This window comes from Nicotiana tabacum, chromosome 1, assembly GCF_000715075.1.
Source record: "Nicotiana tabacum cultivar K326 chromosome 1, ASM71507v2, whole genome shotgun sequence".
NCBI lineage: Eukaryota > Viridiplantae > Streptophyta > Magnoliopsida > Solanales > Solanaceae > Nicotiana > Nicotiana tabacum.
In genome coordinates, this window is record NC_134080.1 from 215,831,763 (window position 1) to 215,855,137 (window position 23,375).

Genomic DNA, 23,375 nt, shown 5'->3' on the forward strand with positions numbered 1-23,375 from the left:
TTTAAAAAGGGAAATATTAGCTAGTTAAATAACAGCCCATTTGTATTTAATTTTTAGCCTAAATTTAACCCCAAATCAACCCCAACCCCAACCCAATTTCAACCAACCCAAACCCGAATTCTCCACCTACCCTTTTAATCTAGGTCGTTGATCATTCAGATCAACGACCACCATTCACCCTTCCATAATTAAACCCACCCCTTACCCTAACTCACTTCTCACCACCTGCCGCCCCTGAATCCCTCTCCTCTCAATTCTCCCTGCAACCTCACATGAACCCTAGCCGCCGCCACCCAATTCCACCCTAATCCACCTCAATCCCCACCTAATCCATGGTCTCCCATGGCCGGTTGAGATGTATACCGGCCTCCTACATCTTCTGATGGTCCGTTTGTGTGATTTCATGGCCAGACCTCGAGGAAATCTAGTCCAGTCCTTACTCAACTTCCATTTATGGCCTTTCTCCGGCCATCCCTAATCTTTCTCCGGCCAGCCATGGCCGTTCAAGTCAGATCCTTGACTTTTCTGGTTAGATAGGTAACTTTTAAGGTCTTTCTCACCTTTTCTAGGTTCTCTCAAGCCCTAGTTTTAAGATCTTTTTGATTTTCTTTCAGATCTATCCTAGATATGTGCTTATTACGGACTTCTTAAGTGTTTTCTTGAAGGTTCTTCGATTTTCTTTCAAAATGACTCTTCATTTTTTTTCAACGGTTAGGGTTTCTCTTCTTCTTTTAAAGATCTCTTCTCTAATTTTTAATGTTGTTTATGATTTTACTATGTTCAAACGACTTGCTTATGCTTTCCTTCTACTTGATTCAGCATGTTGAAAATCCTAGATCCTTTTTGGTCTTATCCGAGTTCTAAAACTGTTCTTGTTTGTGTGAATGTCTACTTGTTCGGTTAAGCTATTTGTTACTAGCTCTCTTTTCCTTGTTTGACTTATCTGATTATGAGTTCTTATCATCTCTTAAACTCGACTGTTGTCTAAGCCCTAATTTCTTAAAAGAGTTTTCCTCACTTATTACTATAAGTCTGAAGGTCTTTACTTGTTTCTGACTCTCTTACCTGTTACTATGTTCTTCTTTACTTTTGATTGTATGTGACTACTTTACCTACTTGACTACTATACTTCGAATAGGTCTCTTTTACTACTGAATCCTAGCTTATCCCTACTGCTATTGTATGTTTGTGTTGCTTCTTTTTGTCAACATGTTTGACCCTACATGCATGTTCATTCCTTGCTATTTATATGTTGAGGTGCAAAATCATGAGCCTTTCTAGATTGATTATGACTCCCTCAATGTTGCGACTGATTGCAAATGGTTCCCTTATAAACCCTAAATTTTTACTCATTTGCGTAAATTAATTGATTCCTTTCCTTTACTGTGATGTTTGATCTTACTGAATACTTTCCCAAAATTAAGCATTCCTTTTGTACTTAGACTTAGTCATTTACTTTATTCTTTTACTGCCCCCTTATATGGCAAGAATCAATCCGTCTCAAACTGATTTCTTTCCTTAATTAACCCTGTTAGTATCCATTAAGCTGTGATTCCTTAATTAAAGGGAATCACTTGTGCTAATTAATTCTGATTGTGATTATTTCCATGTTTGTGTTAAGACTTTACTTATTACCTTATTCTTCACTCGTTTTCAAAACAATAAATACCCTACCCTCTCTTCTTTTAAACACACGACAATTTGAGTTCAGAACACACTCTTACACTCAAAAAACTCTCATTTTCTTTACTGCTACTTGTTCTGCTGCTTTGTCTAGCCGGCTGAAAGCCAAGGCTAGACTATGGAATCTTGCTTGTTTTACCTTTCTGCACTTCGTTTCTCTACTGGTATGTCCTATTTAATTTTCAAGCCTCAACAACAACATGCTTTCTTTAGTTGCCTTAGTTTCTTATTCTTGTCTACTTCTGCTCATGTTTTTGCATTCAAGTCACATTATTAGCATGCTTTAATGTGTTCCCTCCCCTTTTTATATTAATGCTTCCTTATGTGTGTACTCTGTCAATCACTTGTTGTATACTTGCTACCTTTTGAATCCCAAACCCCCATATACCCTCTATGTGTTTGTATTCCTTTGGCTGGTTTGTGGCCATACCAGCATCAGCTATTGTTGTGCATGACCAAACCAGGCCCCTGCTGGGGTCATGGAATGTATCCCCAAAATCCCTTACCCTTTTGTATGACTACTGATTCTGTTATTTGCTTTCAAAAATAACTGTCAGTCCAGGTTTCAAAAAATAAACCTCTTTTTCAAACTATGTTCTGCACTTCCACTATATTCCTAGAATCTAGGTTCTGCCACTATTGTGTGAGCCTTGCCTTGGGACCCTTGAGCTCCCTCTGAACTTGGACACATAAGGGCTAGCCCTTCCACACTGCACTCATCTCTGTCTGGCTATGTAAACCTGGGTGTAAGCACTGCTCGGGATCCCATGAGGTCCTTAGGGAACTTTGATACACCCAGGTATGAGAAAGACTTTGAAATTCTGGCACTGAAGTGGTTCATTACATAACTCTGAGAGGAAGTCAAGATCGTGCTTTCCTTTGGTTGTAATTTCCTATTTCTGCACTTCTTTTGTAATTCAATCATTTGGGCTGTAATAATTTGTAAACAATTATGGGGTGATTAGGGAAAAAGGGTGGGTAGTTGTATGTCATGGGTAAATTGGGTAGATATCATGCCTATAAGGTCTACTCTGGTTTAAAATAAATTCTGCATGTTTTACTTCCACACTTAGATACCATGCTTATAGTATCTAAATGGCTATAATTAGATATCATGCCTATAGGGTCTGCTCTGGTTTAAAATAAATTCTGCATGTTTTACATCCATACTTAGATACCATGCCTATAGGATTTAAATGACTATAATTAGATATCATGCCTATAGGGTTAAAAATCAGTTTTGTAATTAGATATCATGTCTCTATGGTTAAAAGCAATTGAAGTTTAATTTTCATTACAGCATGTATCCAGATTCATTTCCCTTAAAAATCATGACTATAAGTCCAAAGTCGGCTTTTAATAATTAGATGTCATACCTATAGGATTTAAAATTAGATGTAATAGAGATCATGCCTATAAGGTCTAAAACCAGTTTAGTTAAAAAATCAGTTTGACTCGTGCCTGTCTTAATCAGATTAAATAACCTACTCTTTTCGTGTTAATCAATATCATTAGAAAGCATGCCTATAGGATTTAAATCGCCTGTTTAAAATTAATCATTGCTCTACTGTATTCCTAATACATATAGATATCATGCTCATAGGACATCATTATTATGCCTAGGCAAGCCTTAGGTAACTACTTAAATAAAAACAGGAACTGCCTTTGTTAAGTACCAACTGTTACAACCAGTAGGCAGGCCTGATTCAGACTTCTTTTCTGAGTTATATAATGAATCTGGTTCTGACTCAAACTCTGCTTTAAGATTTTATAATTCAGACTTTAAGTGTGTTTAAGTCGTGCTATTTATGTGCTTTATTTGCGGAGGTATACATGAGCTTATAACTGTTTACATGTTTCCCTCTAAATGTAGTCCTACGTGTTTTTTGTATGTCGCCTAGCCTTTTTACCTTTAAACCTAAGAGTCAGCCTAAAATCCTCCCTCTTAGGAATAGTAGTCCTAAAAATTCCTCCGGGACTGACAGGAAAGGGACGGGTAATAGCATGCAATAGAGGTCGAGACCAATCCGCGTTTTAACACCTTAACGGGGTGGGAAGGGTAGATATGGATATAATGACTGGTGCGCTAATACCACGTGTATCCCCTCTTCTAAGGAGTGTCATACCAGGTATTGCATTGAGGTGATCCATATTATAAACAAGCCTAGGACCCCCTTTATTCTATTTTACAAACATGTTTAGCTTATAACTCTTTCAAACCTTGCCTTTCAATAATTATTTTTAAATGCTTGTGTGTGTTTAACTTAAATCCCCTCTTACTTGAGCCTTACTTGATTACTTGCTAATTTTCACAAATTCACAAAAGAACTATCTGGCTGGGAACCACACTAGTGGATCCTGAGGGGTGCCTAACACCTTCCCCTTGGGATAATTTTAAGCCCTTACCCAATCTCTGGTTATCAAATATAGTTGTAAATGAACTCTGTAGGTGTCCTAATGCGCCTCAAACCATTAGGTGACGACTCTTCAAAATACCCAATTCCTAAAGAGGAAAATGAGTCATACACCCCATGAATGTCGAAACCTGGAAGCTCCTCTCCGTTTGGAAGGGAGGAAAAGGGGGGCGCGACAGTAATTATATTTAATTACTTAAAATTCTTTATCTTGATTTCTTGAGTTTTCATTCGGAAGAAGAAAATCAGTTAGCCAATTTAGAGAATTTCTCTAAAGCTAATGAAAGAGGCTTTATGTTTATATGATGTACTCATTTAAGATAATGTATTTTCTATGTCAATACTATGAGTCCTTTGTTTCATTATGCTAATCGAAAGAGGCAAAATTAAATGAAAGGCATGTGGTAGAAATATTATTTGTTAATCGAAAGAAGCAATTAATGTGTGGCATAGAAAATAAAACTTTCTAAACTCCTTTATAATCTTATATCAAGTAGATGCATAAAATCTCAAGTCCTTTAACTTACAAAATCAAAAACAATTGTTCTTGTTTTCAAGTAAATTATAAATCCAACTCTTTTCACCAAATAGACTCTCTTAAATAGTAGGATAGATAATATGAATTTGTAGCATAGATTCTCCAATCTCTATGGACGATATCATAAAATATACTATAATTTGACAAGTACGAGCGAGAAAATCATATACAAATTGTGCTCGTCACAGATTGTTGCTTGTCTTTGGCGTCTATGCCAAGAGACGGGAAAAGAGCTATCCCTGGCTCTATTGATGATCATTTATTCCCCCAAGATTTTCCGCAGGGGAATGATAAATTTCAACAAACGTGGCCACCATGCTTTGCTAACCAGCATGGATGATGACAACAACCATGGATAGATGGAGCGGTTCGTTGTAGTTGCCACTAGAGACATCATTCTGTCTACGACTCCATCCTTTCCTGAACTATGGAACCGTACTCATAAGTTCATCGTTTGTCTTTTTCTTCTAGTTAAAAATTATCCTATGTTGTTACTGATCCTTCTTATTTCATTATCAGCACCATCTCCTTCTTCACCAACTTTACTTTTACCTCCAGCAACTGCTACATCATCTCCACTGGTTGCAGTCGTCCGAGATAAGGATGTCCCTCTTCCCCAGTCCCCAGTCCCCAGTTCATGGGAATTTGAGGCATAATTATTCTGCCCCCCCCCCCTCAAAGATTCTCAGAGGAGGAGGGGTGTATTCCTCTCGATTTTTACCGGATGCCATCTGTTGTCTCGATAGTTGCTAATTATCTGAAGCCTCTGGCTTCAGAGAAGGATAGGAATAAAATACAATCTTTCAGGAGAGTGTTTGTTGAACAATGTCATGCACAATGCAACAGTGGTACCATCTTTGTTTCCTTCATTATTTTTCCTTATCATTGTTATAACAGGGTTTTTAGTTTGTACTTCTGTTTTGCAGGCTAACTTCCTTGCTTCCAAGGGACTTTAGAGATTGATACTTGCCAAGGAGAAACTCACCTCCGAGGAGGATCAATTGTTGGCCGAGCGAGATCCAGTTGTTGCTCGCTTCCCGGTACTAGAAGCACAAGTTGTTGAGACCACTGAGTTGAAGGCTCAGTTGCAGCAAAGAAAGCAAGAGGTAGTGAACCTCGGCCAAAAGGCCGCCATGTTAAAGGTACAACTTGAAGAAGCTAGGGCAAAGTGGGTTGAAGTCCAAAATGTCGTTCTTGCTGCATCCAATCGCGAGGTTGCCTCTATCGAAGGATTGAATAATTTGGAGGCAGTCTTGAACTCCAAAGCTGAAGAAGTTGCTGCTATCGAGGAGAAGTATGCCCGATTGGAAAAGAGGCATAAGAGAGTCATAGAGCCCAATAAAGTTTTTAACTCTATTGTCTGTGACCTTGATGTCAGCCTCTAGGTCGCTAGATCTGAGCGGGATAACCTTTCGACTGAGGTTGACTGTCTTAAAGAAGAACTTCAGCACCGAGCGGCTTCCTCATTATTGAAAAATCATATTTTATGTATAGAATAAGGAGAAAAATCTTGGAAGAGGTCAAAACGGGTGTCGTTGACTTTGATGCCGAAATCGCTAAGGCTTGTGAGCTGGAGTCAATTGTCCAAATGGGTGTCCCAATCCAACCTGATGCTACTGACTCTTCTGGTTCTGAGTTCTTGGGAATTGAAGAAGAACCAGAAGGTGATGATGGTGAAGGCCAAGATGGCTAAGGCTAAAATATTGAGCCGATGACGGACCCGCCTGCTTCTCCTAGGGTGCAAATGTTTCCCCTCTTCCAGATTCCGGGGATGTAGTGGCTTAACTCTTTGTTTTTTTTTCACCTTTTCCCCATATTTTTGTAATTGTTCTTGGCACATTTGCTGTATATAAAAGTATTTTTTTCATTTAAGTAGTGCACAAGTTTTCTCTTTGCGTACTTTTTGTTTAAGTATTGCACAAGTTTTCCTCTTTGCGTCGAATTATGCAAGGCTTCGAGTGTATTTTTCCCGATAGCATTTGGATTCCGGGCATAAGTTCTTTCGGAATCAACCCTTTACCGTGAGGGTTTCATAAGAGAGGGTCATCTTATGTTTACGTTACTCTTGAAGACGACATCTCCTGTTCATTACGGCACTAGCGTTTGAAGTACTTGTTTAAATTTCAAATAATAAAATTAATTCATCGATAGGACAAGAAATAAGATAAAAATAAAATGGCTTTACTTGATTCCTTCCATTTTCAAAAGTATATAAGTATTCGTTGTGCTAAAAAGAAATTGACATTACTTGTGGCTAACTTGTACAACTTGTTTCTACGGGGCTGACCACGTAGTCCCAGTTCCTGATGATACAACTTTGTTTCCGGATTTCATAGTCCTGGTTGATGTGGAAGTCATTGTTGTTGTATTCTCATATCATTCCCCCCTAGTGTTCGATTGTGAAGAATGTAAATTTGAATACTGGAAGTCTTGCTCATTTGTAGATTCCACTAGTGAACGGGTAGATAATCTTTAGTTTGATAGCAAGCTTCACTTCCCCTTAGGAACTTTTGCTATCGATTCAAAGATTATCTAACAATCCCCCAGTGGCTTGCACTCATGAACGGTCGGGTAACCTTTGGCCCGATAACAAACTTTACTTCCCGGTAGGAACTTTACTACAAAGCAAAATACTATCTAACCTCTCTGTAGTGGCTCGTTGCTTGCATGCCTTGTCATTTAAAGGTCTTACTTATACTAACGAAGCTTCCTTCGTAGTATTTTTTCCGTTGCTGCCTCGTTAAAAACCTTTCCAGAAAAATCCAATTGGGACAAAAACTGGGAAAAAAAGTGCAACGCATACTTTTAGTATAGGTGATGCTCATCAACAATAGTACCTTTTGAGGTGTGCCACATTCCAATTGCTCGAAAATTATCTCCATCTTGATCTTCCAACTCGTATGACCTTTTTGCTGGTGACAGCTGAAACCCAGTAGGGGCCTTCCTACGTCGGACCCAACTTCCCTACATTGAGCTCCCGGGTGTTCTAAGTTACCTTCCTTAAAACCAAGTCCCCTACTTTGATATAATGGAGGTTGTCTCTTCGATTGTAATATCTTTCCCTTCTCTATTTATGGGTTACCATCCTTATATACGCCAAGTCCCTGCGTTCGTCAAGCAACTTCAATTTGACCAACATTGCTTTATTGTTTGTTTCTTCGTCTACCCAAAAATATCTCAAGGTAGTTTCCCCTACTTCTACCTGGATCAAAGCTTCTGCATCGTACATAAGAGAGAAAGGAGTCTTCCCCGTGCTTGATTTGGCTGTTGTTCAATAAGCCCACAATACTCCTAGTTTGGGCCATTTGCCTTTAGTTGCTTCCAATCTCTTTTTGAGATTTTGGATAATCACCTTGTTTGTTGATTCTGCTTGATCGTTCATACTTGGGTGATGAGATGATGATGTGATCCTTTTGATTTTAAGGTATTTTCTAACCTTTACGCCTATAAATTATAGCCCGCTGTCGTAGGCTATCTCTTTTGGTATCCCGAATATGTAAATTATATTCTCCCACAAGAAGTCTACCACTTCGCGCTCGCCGATTTTTTGGTACGGGCATGCTTTAAACCACTTAGAAAAATAACCAATTAAAATCAAAAGTAATCTTACCTTACTGGGGCTAGCGGCAACGGGCCGACTATATACATTACCCACTTCGTGAATGGCCAGGGCAACAAAATCGAATGTAGTAGCTCTGTCGGTTGATGTACCAATGGTGCATGACATTGACACTTATCACATTTATGTACATAATCCTTGCATCATGTTCCATCAGGGACCAATAGTATCCTGCCCTAATTAATTTTAGCACTAAGGAATCCACACCTGGATGATTTTCGCAGATCCCTTCATGGACTTCTCGCATGGCATAGTTAGCTTTGGAAGCTCCTAAACATCGGGCCAACGGGCCTTGGAAAGATATTCTATACATTTGACCTCCCTTGGAGCTGTATTAGTGCGCAACACTCGAGATGCCTTAGGATCTTCAGGCAATTTTTCGTGCTCGAGATAGTCTTTAATCCTATTTCTCCAGTTCTAGACCAAATTGGTCGCGTTTACTTTGTAATAACTGTTTGCATTTAATACCGAATGCAGAGGCTGCAAGATTGTACCGGAGTCCGATCCCTTCATTTTCATGGACGATCCCAAATTGGCTAATACATCTGCCTCTGTATGTTCTTCTCCCGGGATATGGGTAATCAACCATTACCTGAACCGTGCGAGCAAAGCCTGGACTTTCATTACATATTGCTACATGCATTTCTTCGAAGATCTCGTAGACTTGATTTACTACCAATTGGGAGTCACATTTGATTTCTATGACCTCGGAGTCCAATCCCCGGGCCAGCTCGAGTCCTGCAATTAAAGCTTTGTACTCTGCTTCATTGTTAGTCAAAGAAAAGGTTCTTATAGACTATCTTAGGGTTTCTCCTGAGGGCGTGATTAGAATTACGCTAAGCGTGAACCCTTTCATATTGGAAGCTTCGTCTGTGAACAAAGACCAAACTCCTGATGTTGACTCTGACACCATTGCTGCTTCTTTAGTAGTCAAAGGTAATAGCCCGGACTGAAATCAGCCAAAACGTCGGCCAAAACTTATGACTTAATCGTAGTCTTAGGTTTATACTCTATGTCAAATACACTCATTTCGACGGCCCACTTGTCCAGCCTACCTGAAAGTTCAGGTTTGTGAAGAATATTCTGTAAGGTAAAAATGGTCACCATGACTATCAGATGATATTGGAAATAAGGCCTAAGATTTTGAGTGGCGACTACGAGAGATAACCCTAATTTTTCCAGATGTGGGTAGCGAGTTTCTGCTCCTGTTAAAATTTTACTAACATAATAGATAGGAGATTGCATACCTTCATCCTCACGGACTAAAACGGCACTTACCGCTACCTCTGAGACTACTAAGTAGATCAACAGTTGCTCGCCTTCCTCCGTTTTTGAGAATAATGAAGGACTCGACAAATACCTTTTCAAATCCTTCAAAGTTGTTCTTTTTTTAGGAGCGAAAAGAAATGATGGCATTTTTTTGAATATCAAAAAATGAATTTGCTTAACGCAGCCAGTCTTCCTGTCAACCTTTGAACCTCTTTCACGCTTGATAGTGGGTCTGTGATGTCTTCGATGGATTTAATTTTATCGAGGTTGACTTCGATCCCCCTTTGCGACACCAGGAACCCCAAGAACTTACCAGAGCTGACTCCGAATGTAGATTTCTTCGGGTTAAGCTTCATATTGTGCTTTCTTAGTATGTCAAAGGTTTCTTGCAAGTGTTTAAGATTATCACCTGCGTTCAAAGACTTAACTAGCATATCATCTATGTAAACTTCCATGGTTTTCCCTATTTGTTTCTCAAACATTTTGTTTACGAGCTGTTGATATCTGGTATTCTTTATCCCCAAAGGCATCATATTATTGCAATATGTGCCGAAATTCGTTATGAATAAAGTGTTTTTTAATCCTCTAGGTCCATCTTGATTTGGTTGTACCCGAAATAAGAATCGAGGAAACTCGTTAACTCGTGCCCGACCATCACATGAATCATTTGATCAAGTAAATGCACATGCAAAATTTATTCTTCTTCTTTGGAACTACTACTACATTAGCTAGCCAGTCAGGATACTTTACCTCGCGGATTGAACCGATATCAAGTAAACGTGTTACGTCTTCTTTGACGAATTTGTTTCTGACCTCGGCAATAGGATTTTTTTTCTTCCTTACCAGAAGGATGATAGGATCCAAGTTTAGTTTGTCCATGGCCACTTCTGGTGGGATACCTATCATATCCGCATACGACCATGCAAAATAGTCAACGTTAGATTTAAGAAATTCAATAAATCTAGACCTAAGCTCGGGGTTTAGTCCTGTCCCCAAGTGGAACTTTCTATCCAAAAACCTTTTGAACAAAGCGACTTGCTCAAGTTCTTCCGCTGTGGATTTTGTTGCATCCGTTTCTTCTGGTACCTAGAAATATCTTGCTACTTGATAAGATTCCGACGACTCCTCCCCCTAGTTGACTTAGCTTGGCTTGGAAGCAGGCGTCGGTTCCTGTAATTGCTATGTTGTATGTTCCTTCCCTTTGCTATTGATAACTGAGATTGCATTCATCTCCCTTGTCGCTGGTTGGTCTACTCTTATTTGTTTAATTTCCTCGGGAGTTGGGAACTTTAGTAATTGATGATACGTCGACGACACGACTTTTATCTCGTTCAACCATGGTCTACCCAGGATAATATTGTAGCTCATATCATCCTCTACTACCTCGAAAATGGTTATCTTCATCCACCCCTCGACATTCGTGGGTAGCAAGATCTCTCATCGGGTTGTTACGCTTGGCAGATTGAATCCGGCAAGGAGTTTTGTGTCCAGAATGATACTTCCGGTCAGCTTGGCTTGCTCCAACACTCTCCATTGGATAATATTGGCCGAACTTCCTGGGTCCACCAAAACATGTTTAATTTTAAAATCTAAGACATTTAAAGAAAATACCAAGGCATCGTTGTGTGGCAGGAATAGTCCATCTGCGTCTTCCTCTGTAAAAGTAATATCGTCCTCAGCGACTTCCCAGAGTCTCTTACTGTGGGTTACTGATACCTTCGTCTTCTTTGCCATCGAAAAAGTCGCACCATTAATCTCGTTTCCACCGAAAATCATGTTGATCGTCAAACGTGGAGGATCTTCTCCTGCTTTCGAAGGTTATGCATTATCATGATTGCGACATTATTTTTAGCCCGATCACTTAAGAATTCTTTAAGATGGCCTTTTTTAGTAATGTCGCCACCTCCTACCGCGAATTCCGGAGTCCCCAGTCCGGTGACCATTAGTCCCATGGTATTCGCACCACAAATTAGAATCTTTCTGAATGGGATCGAATCTCATTGGTTTCGAGAATCGTGCTTCCTTAATATTCCTCATAGCCGACACCAGCTCGACTATGCTGACGTTGAAGTTGTATCCAAAAAACTTGGGGTAGGAGGAATCTCGGGAACTCGATATCTCCTTGTCTTGCAATGACATGTTATACTAGTCGCGATCAATTCTCATATCGGTAGCGAATCTATCCGCCGACCAGAAACCTCTACCGCGTCCTTTGGCCCGTTCATAGGGCAAAAATCGACCCCTTGAAGACTGTCAATCGGCACGTCTGGCATTTTGAACTGCTTCGGGATTAACTTTGTGCCACGCGTGGTTTGAACAACAATTGGGTGTACTTCTTTGAGCCCGGTTCTTTCAACACTGGTGGTGCACCTAGAATCTGATCCATTCAAGCGTTTATTTCCCTTATAAACCACATAAGTTTGGTTTAAAAAGGATCATTCTCATTGTTGTTACCGGATTCTCTAACGTTCCCCCGGCCTGTCAAAGCCGACTTCGCCCCTTAGGGTGTTGTTATCGACCCTCTGCATTGTTTGATTTACCGGAGCACCGAGAGAAGCTGGACCTCGTCCATTCGCATTGTTGGAAGCACTGACAATGCCTATCTCAACTCCATCGTGACCTGATCCTTTCGTGAGAGATGACCCATAATACCTTCTGTTGCTCCTTCGGGATCCTCACTATTTCAGCGACATGCTCTTCTTCAGCATCATTCGGAGTTGCCTCTCAAACGTGACGTGGATATTGCCCGCCATGGACCAACATGGCCTCATCCCCCTCATTGCGGGTATCACTAATCGAATCTTTGTGCTGAGGCTGATTTCCTTAGGCCTCAATGTTGTGTGCGATGTTGATATCGTTATCTACCATTTTCAATGATTTTTGCTAAGAACAAAGAATCAAACACATTAATAACGGATTCAAGGATCAGGTGGGCGCCAAACTATTTACCCGTAAAATGGTACAGTTGAATGTATATATGGTTTATAGACAAGTGAATTGATATGATCCTAGAAAGATAGATAAATTAAATAAGAATGTAAGATTTAGCATTGAAATCAAGATAAGATAGCCGAAATCCTGTTTTCAGGAGCAGAGCTTCTAGAGGCAGCAGTAACAATATTAATAAGCAAGGAGATAAAATATTATTAAGCTTTGAACAGTGTATTGCATAAGTTTGCCAGAAAATTCATGTCCTCTATAATGGTTGTTGAGCTCTCTATTTATAATTGCACCTAGGGAACAAGGTCATGGGATCAAGCCCCTCTTAAATGACAATTATGAGCGTCATTGAAGAATATGTAATGGTAGGCAGTGAATGCCACATTCTCTGTAACGGACTATATATTTAATGCTATAGAATATTTTTAATTAAATACTACAAAGTGACAGACATTTGTTCCGCCTTCATGAACACCAATCCTTTCGGGAACCAACAAGATCGTTGCCTTCGTACCTGATTGCCTTCTGTCTTCGGCTCCACATGTCGCTTAATATGAACATATTTTACCCTATATAGCCAAATCATGAGTGTATAAAAAAATAAAATCAGTTTAGAATAATATAATACCTTATTAGCTTATGGAGGAAGGAAGCAAGTATAGTCTTTAAAGCGATTCAGGTTCATGAGAAGATTAAAGTGAGATGAGGTTTGAACATGAATTTCCTGATTAAGAGGAGTGAGTTCTCACCCATCCATTACATCCCTTTGTGGTTTTTGACAAGCTAGGGACATGTAGGAGATACTTTCTAGCACTAAAAAATGCAATTGGTAATTAGGCTAACTCGGGAAAAAAAGTTTGATTAAATTACGCTGTATGAACCATTTTAAACTACACTTATATTTTGACTCCTTTACAAAATATTTTGGGGAAATAACATTGTGCCAGAATTTTAAAGTACGCTCCTAATGATAGTCAGAATTTGAAGCATCAGGAGTTCTAACGATCACCTGATTTTTCAGCCATAATGCTAAAAAATCTGATGATTCATCAGGATTTGTGCCAAAATCGTGACGATCATCATAACTTGATGGTAAAGAAAAATCCCACCCACAACGAATATTAAATTTTGGCGATCGTCAAGAGCTTGCTTTAAAATTCTGGCGCGATTTCCCCCCTCAAAACTTATTTTACAACCTATAGAATACATTAGTACCCTATTTATATTAAATAAATACCATTTTAAAATATTACATCCTATAAATACCTTTTATTCTTTATAGCAAAAAATCTAAATATAGTTCCATCCTACAATTAAGGCACCATATATGCTAAAAAATATTTTTCTCTCTCCTTTTTTGTATTTTCTCTCACCTAATTACTGTATAACTCCTAAACATGTTCTCTCTCTCTCTTTTACATTGTGAAATATGCAATGTATTCAACTGTATTTTTGTTTGTAACTGTTCAATTTTCCAGTAAGTTTTCAAATGTATTCATATGTATTCAGCTTACTTATTTTTTATGTCATGTGTGTGGTATCTAGTTTTTAATATGTATTTAGCCTTGTTACTGTATTTAGTCTTCTGTAAGTGTTTGTAGTTGTATTGATATGTATTCAAAACTGATTTGCTATGAAATATGCAATTCTGTAATTGTTTGCTATGTTTTTTGCTTCTTTTCACGAAAAAAAGGGAGAAGATTATTCTGCTTTCTTTGAGCGGATTAATGTGTACTCGTATTATTTCTTTGAGTTAAATTAGGAGACTATCATGTGAATTTATTTCCTTCTGTTTTTAACAAGTTTAACTTCCCAGAATTTGCACAAAAATGTTATTGTATTTTATTTGTATTCAGCTTGAATACAGATAAATACAGATACCCATTAGCTGGAGTTCCCGTTTTTACGCCTATTTTTTTGGTTGTATTAATGAATACAACTGCTTAAATACATGAAGTACATTGTATAAAAATATAAAAGGTATCTATAACAAGTAATATAACAAAGGGTATCTATAAATGACTAATTAGGGCTAAAAGATGGTGCTTTATGAAAAATTCTCTATCATATTTGCGTTATTCCCCCAAAGGTTTATGGGCTTAAATGTAGCACGAATAATTCAGGCCCAATTCCATAAGGCCCACAATCCAACCCACGAGGAAGGATTGGGCTGTTAGCCCATAACCACAAACTCTCTTTACTCTCCTATCCTTGTTCAAATCCAGTTATTGAAATACCCAATTTACAATCTGTTCTTCAGCTGAATATATTGAGCGCCATAGGGTTTTACTTAGTGAAAATTACATATCAAATTTCATCTTCAAATCCGTCAATTTCAAATTCTGAATCTGTTTGAATATCATATCAAATCAATGGGGAGGAGAAAAGAGCGTAAGCTTGCAGCTAAGAGTGCCGCCGGTCGTCGAGTTAAGCTCGATCTTTTCGCGGAACCCTCTGGTAATTTCAATTTCTGAATTTATGTTTTGTTGTTGTTGTAGGTTTTCAAGGTCAATATATTTTCTGTTTAATAGCCATAAATTTCACTAGTTGTGTTCGAGATTTAATATATGCATAAAACAATAATATTGGACCTATATATACCGGTGGAGCTAGTTCAGTTGCTGGTTCGGCCTAACCCAGTAGCTTTGGTCCAAATTCTATATTTGTCTTAAATAATTCCATATAAATTATAAATTTAGAAGCCAGTAACTTAAAAGTACTAGAATCCCGAATGCATAAGTTTCAAATACTGGTTCTACCTATATATGCACTGTATATTGTACGGTAGTTCAGCCCTGGCTGATTGTTTGATTGATTTTATTTTGGATTATAAACTTGGTGAGCTATGGGAAGCATTGTCGGTTCTAAATCCAAATTAAGAACAGTTGCATAAGTTGAGAGCCAGTGAAAAATAGAGAAATTTTGATGAATGCTTAAAGTTTACAGAAGTTTTTGTGTACGTAATTAATACAGTGGCTTAGTCATTTAGATTGATGCGTGGTTGATTGATTTTATTTTGTCTAGTAAAGAGAATAATGTCAAGAACATGAGCTTTAAGATTCGAGCCTTTTCAATTTATGCTGAAGTTTTGTTTTTATGGATCTGGTAAAACTTTTTTCCATCCTTTGACCTTTCCGGATATATTGGTGGAACAAATTTGGAAGTGTTGAATCAGCTAGAACCATAAATTTGGAAGGAAAAACACATATATGTCCTCTTCATAAATAAAAAATCGCATATAAGTCCGGTTCAACTGTTGGGTACCTGCATCCACTTGAGTTACTACCTTATGATCACTTTGTGCTTCCCTTTTTTATTTAAAACTTTTCGTAACAATTGAGCAATTTGATATAATATTTAGGAGATTTGGGTGGCTCCTCTGTCCAAGATGGAGTTGGAGGGGAAGAAGAATCCAAGATTCATGCTGAGCTACCTAATTCACCATCGTCTTCAGGTGGGTTCCGTCAGTTTTCTTCAAAAAGGACTCATCTTTGTAGAGAAGGCATGATGTGACCGATAATGTTGGTGGAATTTATTGATTTACTTTGTACAAGACATCTTGTTTGTACCACAAAAGGTTATGTTTTCAGAATTGTAGCCTGCTGTGGTATTGGGAACTTTCAATTGGTCATCAGTTAACGTCAGCCCCTGCCACAGTCAATTATTGAATTACGTCTTACCTATCATGCCCTTTTTGGCGGCATCAAAGGCGTTCCAATTACAAGAAGAGTATTTCCTCTCCTCGGTTCGTATGTTTCTGTCTTTATTTGTTTTATGGCTTTCTGACAGTTTGTGATGTGCTACAGGTGGTGGTGAACTGCATATATCTTAAATTCACCAGTCCTCTTCTTCTAATATTGTTATATTTGTTTCCTAAATTGTATACTGGCTTTATCATAATATATATTAGGTGTTCGGCTCACTTGGCTTGAACTTCTCTTACATATCCTCTTTGGCCATCAGGTAAACAACCGGAGAATCCACTTATGCTGCTTGGGCAATATAGTGATGATGAGGTGGATGAGGAATCTAGTGAAGGACTTAATCGTGCTGCTTCAGAAGATTCTTCTCTTGATCACGACGACCAGGTAAGCTGTAGGTAATGTATTCACTAGCTGTTGGTCACACATTTTGTAGATCAATGAGCCAATTATTTTGGCAAAGAGGATTCTTTTGCTTGCATTCTGATTTGACAGTGCTGGGAAGGTGAATTGTAAGCTTAAAATTAAAAAAATAAAATTCTGCTTGTGTATTGTTTACAAACTTTTAAGGTCATCGACCTACAACAACCGGCAGATGCACCCGTCTGTAGATGTGAAACCATTGTGTGTGAAGGTGTTAAAAAGGGGACAAGGTAGGTCTAAAATCTCTTGGAAGTTGGAAGTAAGTTGTCTAGAAGGACCTACATACTACAGTTTCTTGGGATCCATACAGACTTAACAAAAGATATGGCACATTGGAAGAAAAAGATCTGTATAGGGTGTAGCTATTAGCTGAGAATATGTATTTGCATGTTATCATTTTTGCTTTTCGTCCTATGCTTTTCTAGGAGCTGCTTAGCCTTTCAAAGATTTATACATCAGTAGAAAATATAAAGAACTTCTAATACCTTTTATTTTTATTATATTTTAGATAATACCGGCCTAAGATGAATTTAAATGGAGGAACATGGTAAGTGAGGATTCATATAGCCGACTACAACTTTTTTGGGACCGTAGTGTAGTAGTAGTAGTTGTACTCTTTACGAACTTCCTAGTTTTGACTCCCACTTATTTAGGCTGTGCTTCAAGTAGTTATTCTCCTATTAGATCTCAGCTCCTCTTACTACTCTGCAAATATCATTTCCAATACATAGTGATTACCTTCCCTTCCAATTACTAGCACTCTATTGAGACATAAATTCTGCTGCTTCTTTGAGATGTTTTCTCTGAGTTTTTTTGTTTTTGTTATTTTAATGATTTTTTTCTTTTAGATTATTATATGAGATTTCTACTCTGTTAGCCTAACATTGCCTCTACAATGCATTCCGATCTCTATTCAGCTTTTCATTCCTAGTTGAATGGAGTTACTTTCATGGAGTTGATCTAATAACTCTGTTTTTGTGGCCATTCTGCTCAGGAAAAACAAGCTGGTGGAGAGGAAAATAATGTTATTGGGGAAATTGGTTCTACCGTTATGGAAGTTGAAGAGCAAGCTATTGACAATGGCTCTGATGTACCAAGTCCTTCAGATAGACCTGCAGAAGATAGTACTACGGAAAACGATGCTTCTGATTCAGTTGATTTGCACACTCAATTGAGTGTGACGGAGCAAATTACCGCTCCTGCAACTTTGGATGCACAAGTTCTTGGGGATGCAAGTTCAGGGTGGAAGATGGTGTTGCATGAAGAGAGTAATCAGTATTATTATTGGAACATAGTAACAGGAGAGACTTCATGGGAAGTGCCCAAGATATTGGAACCGAGGTTCGAAGACAAAATTACTGCTGATACTGAATGCACGGGCAGTGCCACCTCAGGGAACTTAGAATCCTCTGCATTAGACATTAGACAGACTGGCATCAGCTATAGCAACATCAATGAATACAGGCAGCCAATAGATGATACCTTACATGATAAGAAAGTAGACAATGGTGAGGACCAAAATGGCACAATAAATGACTCTGAACAAATTGACTCACAACACAATGAACCATCATCTCCTGGTGGATCTCTTTCTTCAGGGCAATCAGATCAAACTCTTGCAGATCATTTGAATGCCTCAGGTGAAGATTCTACAATGCATAGGGATGCAGATTATGTTCCAGAAGATGAAACTGAGGCAGACTTTTCCTCTGACCTGGTAAAACATTGTGAACGCTTGCTAGAGCAATTGAAGACCATGGAAGGGTATGCTATTGAGATTCCTATGTGCTTCTCCTCGGGGCTTTATTCCAACATCTCTTCAGTATTTCTTGTTGTATGTCTGAAAAAGTTTGTACAAGGATCTTTCCTCCTCTCACTTTCTTCTTTTCCATCCCCTGTTTGTTTTTACTGATTATTTCTTGTTCAACAGGTCCAATTATTATGTGCAACTGCACGATCAAATTTCAAAATATGTATTGGAACTTGAGATTAGGCTAGCTGATATTAGGTCCTTAGCCTGTAATGGGTTGTCATTGCTTCCCTTCTGGGTGCACTCTGAGAGGAAGATAAAACTGCTAGATTCAGAAATAAATCAAATTCGTGGGCAATTCCTGTCCGGACAACACAGTGATGTTGAGGCTGGTCATGAATCTCACAGAGACAGTGATCATGTACATGATGCAACTGGAGAGAAGCCAAGTCATCCTACCACTGGGTATGCTGGATTTACCTTGATTATTTCGACTATAAAGAACATGATAAATTTTCTGTTTCTATAGTGGTGCTACTTCTCATCTAACTTGTCTTACACATTTTCTTTCAGTGATGCAAGTGAGAAAGCTGGAGCCACTGGAGTCACTGTACATGAAGAGTTAACTCCTCAAACAGTGCTTCATCCGGCTGAAGAAGTAGACATGGATGTGGATATGGAAGTTGAAGATGCAGAACCTTCGAGCAGCTTAACTGTGGGGGATGCACTGCATGCCCCAAATCATGCCCCACTGGACGTACCAAGTCTTTCTGCGCTACAGACAAAATTGGAGTCCTTCGTCCCGGAAGAAACACCTAATGTTCCTCCTCCACCTGATGAAGACTGGATTCCTCCACCTCCTCCTGAAAATGAACCTTTTCCACCACCACCACCCGATGAACCTTTAGATCACACACATGCTCTTCCTTCAGATATGGAATCGGTTCAACCTTTTTCTTATAACTTAGCTTATCCAGGTTCGACATTTGAATACTATGGGCAAACTAATTCTGAAGTTGCCAGTAATTTATATGCAACTTCGGACGGTCAGATAGCTGTTAGTCATCAACCATTATATTATCAAATCCCGGATACGTATAGTGCTGCTCCTGTGGCAATCAACCATGTTGACCCCAGTGCATACTATGGCTATCAGGATGGAGCACTGCAGCCTGTTTCCGTAGTCAGTGGTACAGAGTCTTCTGGTCTTCCAGCTATACCAGTTCATGAAAATGTTGCACCTGATGCAGTTCCATCCTTAGATGTCCAGGGGGGGTCACGATCTGATTTGTTAGCAAAAACTGAGGCCAATGTACCTGTTAATTTGGAGTCTGAAAAGACATCTTTTGATGTTCCTGCTGCACAATCCTCTTTGCAAGCTACAAGAAGTGTATCAGTGATGGATGGTGGTGCTGTGTCTTCAACATCTATGGTCACTGGCTCTGTTGCTACTGCTTCAACTGCCCCCTCAAAGGTTCAATCGAAAGGTAAGTTGGGCAATCTAAACTTTCTTTGCTTGCTTTAAAGTGGCAGTTCTTGCATTTTTAGTATGTCATTAGTATCCGGAGGCTTTTTCTGCTGCAGTAACATGTGAAACTCTTCCTCGTGGAGCTTTTTCCAAAGTGTAGGAAGCTGAACATTCTTATTTTGCTTTCTTTTTTCCTCAGTTTCGCGTAATAAAAAGCGCACTACTGGTGTGGTTTCCACATTAAGGTCTAATAAGAAAGTCTCGAGCTTGGTTGACAAGGTAACTGCCTTCTCTTTGGTGCTTCCATCAGGTCTTTGAAGATTGTTTATAAACGTTTTGGCAATGTAGTTTCTCTTAAATGATTTTGTAATGCTTACTCATTTCATAATTTTCATTAGTGGAAAGCTGCCAAAGAGGAGCTGCATGCAGAGGAGGAAGAACCCAAAAGTGTTCTGGAGAAGTTGGAGAAGAAACGACAGCGAGAAATAGAGGTCTGATGATGCTATGTGCAGTTTGATGTTGATAGACAATAGCATCTAGTATATCTAACTTTATTTTGATTGTAGGAATGGCGTGCTAAGCAGATTGCAAGTGGGGAGGCCAAAGAAAATGCAAATTTCCAACCACTTGGCGGTGATTGGTAGTACTTCTGATCATTTACTTTTCACTGCACTATATCTGTATGTTATATCCTAAGTTGCGCGGACTCTTCAATTTTGGTGCCGTCCCCGCTCCGATACGAGACGGGGACGGGAGCGGGATACGTCCCGGATTCAGTCAACTGACTTCGGACACTTTGACCGGAGTCTATCGACAAATTTGGGAGAAAAATTGAGATTTTGATTTCTCAAAATCAAAAATAAAATAGATTTAAGTTATGGAAAATGGCATATCTTCAATATTGTAGTATTTTTGTCTCATATTTTTGGAAAATGAAAGATTGAATTCTACAATATTCATGTAAGTTTTTCACAGAATATATCTCAAAATTTACATTATTTTTATAGCTCTATTTTTTATTATTTTGAATTTTCTTAGCTGAATCCCGGCACCCGTATCCATATCAGGATCCGCACACCCGAATCTTAAAATTTAGATTTTGCTGAATCCAATACTCGGATCCGTCCCCGTATCGGATACCCGCACCTGAGTCCGAGCAACTTAGGTTATGTCTGATTATGTGTTATCCTTTGTTGGAATAGTGGACTTGTCTTAAGATCCTCCCTCCTCTCCCAGCCCTTTCCGATCTTAGGATAGTTTGGTGTTCTTTGTTTTACTCTTTCGCTTGATATGTGCACTATTTCAGCATGTATGTATTGCTTGAATCATATGGATGCACTCTTATGGAAGTGGCGCTAACTCATACAGTTGTGCCTGCAGTGTCATAATCAATAAATGTAGTAAATTATAGTTTTTTTTGTCTTGGCTATATTGATGTTGCAGGCGAGAGCGTGTGAAACGAAAAAGAGCTGAAAAGATGAGGGAGGCTGAAAAGCAACCATCTGAAGAAAATGAGCAGCCTGATCTAGATGTTCTTTCTAGAGGTCTTCCATCTGGATGGCAGGTATACTTCTCAGCTCAGGTGTTTTCTATCCTTGCATGGAAGATGAAATTTTATTTTAGTGTGTGTATGATACACGACCCTTGAGCCGAGGGTCTATCGGAAGCAGCCTCTCTACCTTCGCAAGGTAGGGATTAGGTCTAGGTCTGGGTACACATTATCCTCCCCAAATCCCACTTGTGAGATTACGCTGAGTTTTTTGTTGTTATGATACACGATCCAAGTGCCTTCATTCTCTTCTTTCTCTAAGAAGTTGAGACTAGTTTTGAGCTACGAAAATGAATATCATCATAATTGCGATTTGTGAGTATATCTGGTAGCATTGTGTATCTAATCATAAAAAAATGATGTTGTCTTTGTTGAGGTCTCTAATTCATGAATCACCTCCTTATGGTATCAAAATTCAAAACCAACCTTTTAGTGGTATCAAAAACAACCTTTTAAGTTGGAAACTCAAAATTAATAGAAAATTTAACATGTGTTTGCAGCTTTAATTTGTTTGCTGTCTGTCGATCAATTCTCCTTGTTTCTCTGTTTCTCTGTTTCTCCCTAATGTCCAATTAGCCATTAGCTTGGCAAGGGCAGAAATCAGGGTAGATTGCTGATAGAATTCAACTATACTCCAAACTCTGTACATGCCACAGTTTGGTGGAGCACACTAATTAAATCACTTCAAATGTTGGCATTGAATACCTTTAACTATATTCCTTGACACAGATTGGAGCTATCAGTACCAATCAAAAAAATTGGAGTTATCATTTTGATTTTACTTGTTCTTAGGAGAATCAATCATCATTTCTATTGAGCAAGGTCAAGTCCCTTGGGGGACATCCAATAGAAGTTGGAACGATACAGAGATATTGGGCAAGGTCAACACTACTATTATAGCCTCGTGGCGGCCATGTTGACAAAACTGGTGATCTAGCAGAAGACAGTATATTCCAATCAAGGACTAATAGCTACTAGTGTTAAAAACATGAGAAGGTCATTCAAAACGTTACTAAAGCAATTAGGGTGGTAAAATGAATATAGCCAGAGAGGTGGTAAAGGGTCGATATTAATTTCAGTATATATTAGATCAAAAACATTATCATAAAGTAGATCAATTTGTTATCTTAGTTATGCCTCTTGAAATTCGAGTCAATTAGGGGTTAACTGGTTTCAATTCCTACTTGCTTACTAGTCTTTCAATTTAAGCGTATGCTGATGATTGTTGTTCCCCAGTGACTCCAATCTTCTATAGGCTATAACTTAGTTAGCCCCCTACCCTACAGGCTATAACCTGTTGAAATCAGTTGAAGGGGACCATAAGTTTCGATAATTTGTGGATGGTGAAATCCTCGATTCCCCCCCCCCCCCACACACACACACAAAAAAAAATAATAATTTGTGGATGGCGCTGCATCTCATGTAGCGTTGCACTTTTTCTGCCATTTCTGTCTTATTTAATGGTACTCTCTTCTCCAGGCTTATTGGGATGACTCCACAAAGCAGGTCTATTATGGAAATGCTGTGACATCAGAGACGGCCTGGAATAGGCCGACTAACTGAAGATTGATACGAAGAATTCCTACCTAATTGATATATTTATTGTTACTTCTACTTTCTATAAAATTTTTGGCTCAAACATCGTCAGTTACTGCCTTGTGTATATGTAGGGGGTGTAGTGACGTGATCAAGTGGCAGCTTGCTTTGGCTTGATTTGATATCTTAATGAGTTCTAAAATTTTGTTCGAGCTCAAGTGGCTTTAGTTGGGCTGATCCACAAGTCAAGTTCGAGTTGCTGTGTGTTGAGTTAACCAAATTCCTTGTTGAGTTGAGTTTCATAGCACTAAAAAATGAAAAGGAAAAAGTTCAAGCTTGGGTCGTTTGCTTGATATATTAATTTTCATATATATATTGGAACTGGCATTTCCATTTCATAAAGGGGAAAGTCGCTTCTGCCTATTCATGTCCTTGCCGGTAGCAAATCGTATTTGCCTTTGCCATTATTGAAGTGGTTGGATTTC

At 38.8% G+C, this 23,375-nt stretch overlaps 1 protein-coding gene across 4 annotated transcripts; it reads left to right on the forward strand.

The window, feature by feature from the left end:
• Positions 1-14,680: 14,680 nt before the first annotated feature.
• LOC107795793 (uncharacterized) lies at positions 14,681-23,092 on the forward strand. 4 transcript variants are annotated; one of them, XM_016618486.2, is made up of 11 exons: positions 14,681-14,920; positions 15,825-16,208; positions 16,427-16,551; positions 17,582-18,351; positions 18,518-18,802; positions 18,911-19,824; positions 20,005-20,084; positions 20,204-20,296; positions 20,372-20,445; positions 21,249-21,369; positions 22,834-23,092. In XM_016618486.2, exons 3-11 carry the CDS (start codon positions 16,450-16,452, stop codon positions 22,915-22,917), a joined length of 2,523 nt encoding a protein of 840 aa, XP_016473972.2. In that variant the 5' UTR covers positions 14,681-14,920; positions 15,825-16,208; positions 16,427-16,449; the 3' UTR covers positions 22,918-23,092. The 4 variants fall into 4 exon arrangements, with proteins under 4 accessions (XP_016473972.2, XP_075112873.1, XP_016473971.2 ...); XM_075256772.1 differs by having other exon boundaries at positions 14,694-14,920; positions 15,825-15,917; positions 17,582-18,435; XM_016618485.2 differs by having other exon boundaries at positions 14,694-14,920; positions 15,825-15,917.
• Positions 23,093-23,375: the final 283 nt, after the last annotated feature.